Here is an 8,339-nt window from a genome sequence, read left to right as displayed (position 1 = left end):
TTCCTGCTGTGTAGTGAAACACTGCTTTATTTTCAAAGGACAGTTAGGAGGGATCACTTACAATTAAATTCAAAGCAAACATGGCTGCTGAAGTCTTACTGTCTTCTCTCTCCTCAAAACACTAGTATCAGTCATGTATGATGTTTTTAGGCCTCAGAAAGATTTACTTAATGCATCACAGTGAAAGACAGAATCATCCTTCATACAGTAAAAAATAGAGAGTAAAGCAGATTCTCTGAGTAGCTCCAAACCAGGAGAAGTAACTAAGAACAGGAAGATGAAGGGTGACAAACCTTCCACATTTTGCTGTTACCATTCAACTCCTTAATCTGGTAACCATTAGAAAGGCACTATCCATGTTATCTACATTCCACTGGACTGTCAGGTGCCTGGAATGTACTTTGTTCATCACAGTGTAATAAACCAGGCTGATGTTAGGAGATGCTGTCAGTCATTACCAGAATATCACCTACTTTGAATAAAATATGTACTGCTGCAAATCCTTCTCCTTTTTCTTCCAGGCATACAAGTGCTATGCATTTCTACTGTGATTTTAGCTGAAAAATCAATTAAAATTTTGCATTTATTTGAAAATGCTTGTCTGCACTCCTGTGAGTTGAATAACTAATTTAGAACAATTCCTGAGCATCTGATCTGTCACCCGAAAGATCACTATGACAGTTCATTCCTCTCTGTACTGTTACTTGAGGCTCTCAACAGATTTCTTATCTATTTGTTATGCTTAGATAACACTTTTGTGGTTTTCCTCTTAATCACAGACAGTAAAGGAAAAGAGAGAATCTGGAGAGCAAGGCAATAGCATCATGGAAATGTTAGAATAGGGAAAAACCTATGTCAGTCTTGAGCAGATGGTCAACTCTTTCCTTTACAGCAAAGATCAACACCAGTGAAGACTCATTCAGGCATTTGAAATGGGCTTTCACTGCTACTCATTCACATTTGGAGACAGGAATCTTACTCTTTGTGTTATTTTAATCACTGCATACACAAAGATTAAATCAACTGGCATTGAATGAATCATGTAATTTTTTTTCCTACATATTATCAGGCCACTGCAGAGAAACTTCATTTTAAATCACCCCTGAAAATGTCTTGATGTGGATAGTTTTTGAGGCTATAGATCAGTTAGTTTCCAGAGTTTATGTACAACCTGGCAACAGTGGGACACACTCTCCTCAGGTTCTCCAAGGTGATTGCCAAACTGACAACAGGTTGTCTGGACTGAATCCCAAGGCTCAAAAAATGTTACCAAAATCCTCCAGACAGAGCGTTACCACACACCCTCCCCCTTTCCTTCATATGCATTTGGGGTAGAAAGCACTTCTTCATGTGCCCCACCTGATTCCCATCTTGCAGTCCATCACACAAGGCCCTTCAAAATCAGTAAGCAAGTCATCCAGCTGAATGTAGCTCTCGCCATCTCTCTCCACCACACCATGAAAGCAAGGGACACAGGAGCGTAGTGGGTCTTTCATCAATCGCTCAAAACACTCCTTTTCATTCTCTGAGAAGCGTTTGAGAATCTTCCCACTATCAGCTGCCTTGAAACTCCCTGAAACAGAAAATCAAACACATGCTGATAAGGCTGACCCCAAAAAAGAAAATCACCTTCCCCCACCACTCCAGCTTCATCTACCTCTGCCTCATGACATGTTAAAGAATTCCCCTGCAGTGAAAGTCCATTTGGACACATTCCCACGTCAGAATTTATAGCTTTAAGGAGTGCAGCTGCTCCAGGCCATCATTGTTGCTGGGTTTTTTTTCCATGCTAAATTCTTTGTTAGCATATTAAACACTACTATACTTACTAAATGCACAGGAAGAAGCCATGAGCCAGCACTCATTAATCCTCTGACGGGCTATTTTAAAGCTGGATAACACTGCTTTGCCCTTAATCCTCACCCAGGACACACCTGCTGAGTGTGTACCTACCAAGGTGGTACGGTCAATCAGTGATTACTGAACAGCCACCAACAGGCCAGAAGCCAAGCACTGCCCTTTCCACACACACCAGCTGGGACTGCACATGCGTGTACCTCCAGGTACTGCCCCTTCTCCCAAGCTTTCCTAATCTGCAGTTACAGACTGGAGCGCAATTGGTTTTAAGCAACTTTGTGTCTGAATGATACCCAGTACAGATGATGGTCTGCAAGGCCAAGATTGGCAGTAATTAGACTCCAACTGACTGGAGTCCGCTGCTCAGCCACTCTCCTCTCCTGCAACCTGCCAATAATGTCTGTGGAAGGTACACATTTTGTTCTGAGGTACTCTTTAACCTACATGACATAAAACAGGTGCCACAGTTGGAGCCTCATTAATCCTGGGGCTAATGTTTCTCTTCATCACAGCAGGATTCCTCTGCCAAACTGGTTCTTCTCTGACAAATCCCAGAACTGGCACTGCCTCAGCACAAGGACAAGAGCAGTGATGGTCTAGGTTTTACTTTAGAAAGAGCTTGTCATACCAGAGAAGCACAGCTGCAAAAAGGATCGACTAAAAGCAACCACAGAAAACTATCCAAAGCAACCTGAATCAGTATCTTTCCTCCTCAGCTTTTAGTATGCTCTTAACCCTCCTCTTCTACCCTACTACCCAAGCCTCTACAAGGGTTATGATAACATGACTAGCACATCACTCTACACAGATCAAGCCAACCCCACACACACTGTGATAAAAACTGAGACAAGACTGGGTCATCCTGGCTCTCCACATCACACAAATCAGCCCCACCAACACCAGTGCATAAAAGGCAGCTACTCCATTCCTAGGACTAGATAAATTTCTCTGCACAGCTCGGCACCACATTAGTACATTAGCATATAAAGAGGTGTTACAGGTACTGCATTAAAGCACGATGCAGCGTAGGTGCCTGCCCACATGTGTACTAATAAACCCCACACTAGTGCTTCAGGAACAAGGGCTGCATAGGAATTAAATGAAGCACGAGAGAAGCAAACCTGATGACTATTCTTTGTTAGTTTTTTTGCTTTACTGATGAAACAGAGCCTACGTCAGTAGCACGATTACCAACTTCTACAGACACAAAACCAGAACCAGCTGACTGAGCTAGCTCCTCGCACTCATGCAGTGAATAATGTCAGATTCGCAATGCAGATCAGTTTTCACCCTATTTGTTTTCCACCCAAAGACTTAGATTCAGATGAGGGGTTTGGGGCTGGTATTAGGAACATTGTCCTTGCCAGGGCTGAGGCACATACGGGCACAGACAGTCATCTGTCCCACTAAGAACATAGTGGCTACTCGGTCAAGAAAGATATCCCATATTGCAACCAACAGCAACAGATGGACTAGGACTTCAACTCCCCAGTCCCTCCTGTTTCCTCACTAACACATAGTTTACATACATCACCTTTAAAGGATGCATAAGGAGCCTGGGCCTTCCACAGGGTCTGACCATTGCTTCCTTGCTCATCTCATTATTCAGGTATATCACTCCCCCTCCCCTATCCCCACCACAACTGAAACAAAGATGTTGTAGTTCACAGATTTATGTGATATTGCCTGCCTTCTTTTTACCTGAAGGAAATAAAGAAACACTGAAAAAACTGTTTTCCACACTGCTGCCATCCCCACTCCAGAAGCAAACACATGGAAGGTATCTGTCTCACCTGTGTGCCCAGCCAGCTGCACCCATGAGTAGCGTTTCTTGAAGGGGCTGATGACTGGTAAGTTAACCATGGTTTTAATTGTATGCCATGCCTTTTTCTGGAATACAAATAAAAGAAATATTAAGTTGTGCAAAAGCTGAAATCCTGACATGGCACAAACCTACCACCAAGCGTCATGCACGTTGAATTGCTCCTCACTGATTGGCAAGTGCTTAAAGGTGAAGCCACAAAACAGACACACTGATCATTGTTGGAAAAATATGCACATAAAACCAGGAACGGACAAATACTGAAATACAATGCCCTATCCTCCATGAGAAAGCTGCATGCAAGAATTAAAAAAAAAGTCATGCTGCACATCACAGGCCTGTTCTTAGTCACACCTGACCCTCCCTGTGTTTGAGTCACCTCATATGCAGACAGCAGATGCTGAACACACACTTATGCATGTTTAAGTTTCCATGAGACATGAACATCAGCTGTTTGCCACTGCCAGCAACACTTCCTTTCCCAGAGAACCTCAGCATCACCTTGTGATTAATGACTTTCTCCAAGTCAGCAGGTGAGTCTTGGTATGACAGCAACACAGAAAACGTATATGTCATTGGACATGAAATTCATTCAGGTCCCTCAGCACCCACTGATAATGTGCTGTAGAATCTAGTCCAGGTCACAGATTTTTCTGCTCCCATCCCTCTTTCCCCATATTGTTACTTTTTAACAAAACTGGGCACTGCTCTGGCCATCTCTGGCCGCTGGGCAGTGCAGCTGCCTGGGTACTCCTGCAGGCAGACAGGGAAACACAACAGCTGTCACAAACAGCAGCTGAGTGCTCTGTTGCAAAGGCTAAGAGGGGGGAAAAAAAAAAAAAGTGAGAAAGTCTTGTGTTCTGGAACTGAAACCCAGGTGGGAGAGAGCCACAGCCCACTGGTGTTCATGTTACACTCTGAGAGATCCCAAAGTGCTTTGCAAACAAGGACAGCAGGCACGTTCCTTCTGCTGCTAGAACGTGACAGCCTACTGGAGGAAAAAATGGAACTGCACAGTATTTGTTCACAACCATTTAGTGGTGAGGGGTTTTTGCTGAGATCAAGTATAGCTGGGGATCAGGCTGCATTTACAGAAGTGCTTATCAGGGCCTTAACTGGGACTCATCAAAATCAATGGGAAGCATTGATTTCACTGAAAGTGAGTTTAGATCATTGCTCAACACCTGAAAAATCCACCTTCAAAACAACCATGTCTTCTCTTGACCTGATATTGATCTGGCAGTTTAAGTGCTTAGGATGCCTGATTTTTATTGTCTTCTATATTATACTTCCACAGAAGTGAAGAGTACAAAAAGTGACATTGCAGGCAATGATACACAGGCAAAAGGTAGGTCTCCAGATAACACTCTGACCTGGCCACCCTTCCCCAAACTTGTTAACTTACACCACATCTCTTAGAAGGTATCCTCTCACAGTGTTGGTCACCATGTGAGATAAAACCCTGTGTCTATCTTAGAATGTATCAAGAGGGTATGTGAACTCACAGATGCAAATGATGTTTCTTTTAAGGATTTGTCTTCACAAAAAAAGTTTTAAGTTATGATACATATTAAACTGACATAACAATATAAACACCATATGTGCACACTTATTCTGAAATTAGATTGACCTGCTGGAGCAAGTCCAGAGGAAGGCAACAAAGATGATCAGAAGGCTGGAGCACCTCTCTTAAGAAGATGAGGGGGAACTGAGTTTTAAACTAAAAGATGTCGATTTAGGTTGGATATTAGGAAGAAATTCTTTACTGTGAGGGTGGTGAGACACTGGAACAAGTTGCCCAGGGAAGCTGTGGCTGCCCCATCCCTGGAAGTGGTCAAGGCTGTTGGATGGGGCTCTGAGCAGCCTGTTCTAGTGGGAGCTGACCCGGTCCATGGTAGGGAGGCTGGAACCAGATGATCTTTAAGGTGCCTTCCAACACAAAACGACTCTATGATTCTATTATTACTTCTTCCTAGTTGACTTTTTTTGTTTTGTTTTAAACTCAGTTGAAGGTGAAATGAAGTCACTCTCAGTCTAATGAAATGCCCCGTGCAGCAGCTGTACTTTTGAAAACAGTGTGCAAGTGACAGGAAGCATTCAAAGAAAATCCTGAATGTTAGAGACTCATGAAGACTCAGTTGCACTTACTGCAAATCCACAGATGTTACTAGTTCTAGCTGAACTACAGTTTCATAACTACCTTCTGCAGGTTTAAATTACCCTTTCAGATGCTATATTATTTGGATTTCATATTCTATATTACTTGCTTTAAGCTATTCCAAACTGCAACCTTGCAGTGATAAACAGCAACTTGTCTCTATCACAGAGCTACCTGCTGTCTAATGAAGATGAGAGAGACTTGTACACCACCTATAAACATCCATAGCCTCCTTCTAGAGGAGAGTGCAATGTCAATATTGTTGTCAAGTAGCAAAGATACATCACTTTCGTATATTCTATTTGCTAGATTTAACTGATAGCAGAAGTCCTTCAGTTTATTCTGCTGTTTCTACTCCAGAGGGACACCGTCCAAAGTTATTTAAAGAACAGTTGAAAGTAAACATCACTCTGAATTAAAATGAACCCTTTGAATGTAACTCCTGTCAAACATTTAGTTTTTTAAGATTCCAGCCCAATATTCAGGTTAACACTTTTTTTTCCCTATCCCTTAATCAGAAGTCAGAACTGCTGTATAATTCTCCCACAAAGATCCTATACTCATCATAAAGCCCCACTCTTAACAGACTGCATCCTGTCTCCCCATTGACCTGTCTTACCACCACAGCCAGAAGTGATGAGAAGTACAGGTTTTCAAGGAATGCACATCAACTATAAATACAACATTGCACTTCAGTGGCTTTCCCATCTCCTCCCTCCCACCTACCCCTAAGAAGCTGCAGCTTTTATTTATACTGTGGGTGTGAAGGAGAGACAATAGGCCAAACTGGCCCCAGCTCAAGAGGACTTCGGCTGCTTAGGTTACAGCTGCCTTGGATGACTATGTTTAAGCAGCCATTGAAAATGTTAATTTTGGGTTTTTTTTAATAGTATCTTCACAAACCTTTTACTCCCTCAAGACAGAGAAACCATGAGACTCAAGCTAGGAAGTAAAAGGATTGCTTCCAGACTCACCCCGTAGGGCATGATGCCATCAGCAGGGGTTCAACAGTTGCATTTTACCACACCTTCCAGTCTCCCAGCTCACTCACCCAGGATGCAAATAGCAGAATGCAAACAAGGCTGCATGCTGTTTGAGCAGTGGTGTGAGTGGGAAGATGAAAACTTGATGTGCCTGCTGTAGGAGGAATCTTTCTCACTTCTATTTCTAAAGAAAGATCTCTTCCTCTTTTGTTTGCAATGGTATTGTGTGCTTTTCAAATCACTGCTTTATGCTGCAAAGGCAAAGAGGACTGCTACCACTGCCCATCTGTATTGCCAGTCCGTAACTCCCTCGGCCCCTGTTTCTTCTAGATTCCTGCTCAGTCTTCCTTGATCTTTTGTTCTGCCTGGGTTTCTCCAAGCCCACCTTTCTTCAAGATTCCCAGCCAGTGCATGCTATTCACATATATTCAAGGAAAACTCAGATATCTCTGTATCGTCTGAATCAGAGACAGATGCCTTTGACGTCATCAATGCTGTTTTTCACATGCCTCGAGATCAATATACTCAGGAGTTTTCCAATAGGAAAAAGGAAACCATTCCAAAAGGGCCAAGAGACAAACATGAGATACATTAACATTCGTAGATTCATCATGCAAGTTACTCAAACTGTAACTGACACACTACATGTATCTTCCTAAGCAATAAAAAGTGTGGGATACTGAGGAGGGGAAAAGCTTGTTTCCTGCCAACGGGTCAGCCTGTGTGACAGGCTGTGCTGCTGGAACCATGGATCTGGATTACTCTTCTGAATCACTCTTCTGAACGTAAAGCACAGCACTGCAAAGAAGCACAAGTCCCTGCAGCAGATGCAGCAGACATACCCTGCGTTAGCACACGTATACGCAGACGAGATGCTGGCCAGATGAGGAACTCCCAGCCTCTTCAACCCTGGATAAAGGTAGCTGTTGCCATCCTGTCTATCCATTAAGAAAATGCAAAGATGAGCAGCAACCAAGAGCCACTGGTTCCTGTGAGCACAGCTTTCTCCAGGCCTTTTCCCATGATGAGAGCACAACATCATACGTTAGCAGTAAGCAGAAGTGCAGCCACGATGATCCTGCCCAAATACACTAGTAGGAGTTGGCTGAGGAAAACCCACTAAACTCACAGGGAGGGCTTTCAGTCATTTTAGAGGGTTCTGGCTCAGGCCTCACTATCCTCAACAACTAATCCCTAGGAACAACCAGACTTTCCTGAAACCCTCCCTTTCAGGACAAGGGCTAAAACAAGCTCACTGAACAGATTAGTGCAGACTCCCTGAATTGGGTGTGTTTTTTCTGGCTGAGTTATTTTACAGGCAGTATAAAACAACTGAAATCTCTCTCTGAGCATACAGTAAATCCCTCAGAGACAGAAGAGCCACTCTGAATCCTAAGGGTAGCAGTGACTAGGGACCTGAACCTCCCTCTGCTGTTCTTTGGAAAAACAAATAAAATCCTTTACTTAAGGGTAAAATGAAAGCAAATACCTCAGTTCTGTGAACACCTTAAACACTAAC

At 43.2% G+C, this 8,339-nt stretch overlaps 1 protein-coding gene across 1 annotated transcript in view; it reads right to left on the bottom strand.

The window, feature by feature from the left end:
- The window catches only part of ITPKA (inositol-trisphosphate 3-kinase A), a 15,197-nt gene extending 8,374 nt beyond the window's left edge, over positions 1-6,823 (bottom strand). Inside the window, exons 1-3 of the mRNA XM_009999611.1 lie at positions 6,812-6,823; positions 3,651-3,747; positions 1,360-1,573 (exon numbers count right to left, since the gene is read on the bottom strand). Of these exons, the coding sequence (XP_009997913.1) occupies positions 1,360-1,573; positions 3,651-3,747; positions 6,812-6,823 (323 nt within the window). The remainder of the gene's footprint in view (positions 1-1,359; positions 1,574-3,650; positions 3,748-6,811) is intronic.
- Positions 6,824-8,339: the final 1,516 nt, after the last annotated feature.

This window comes from Chaetura pelagica, unplaced genomic scaffold (assembly GCF_000747805.2).
Source record: "Chaetura pelagica isolate M959 unplaced genomic scaffold, ChaPel_1.0 scaffold55, whole genome shotgun sequence".
In the NCBI taxonomy this organism is placed as follows: Eukaryota; Metazoa; Chordata; class Aves; order Apodiformes; family Apodidae; genus Chaetura; species Chaetura pelagica.
The sequence above is the reverse complement of the archived record's forward strand: the minus strand, read 5'-3'. Positions and strand labels throughout refer to the sequence as shown.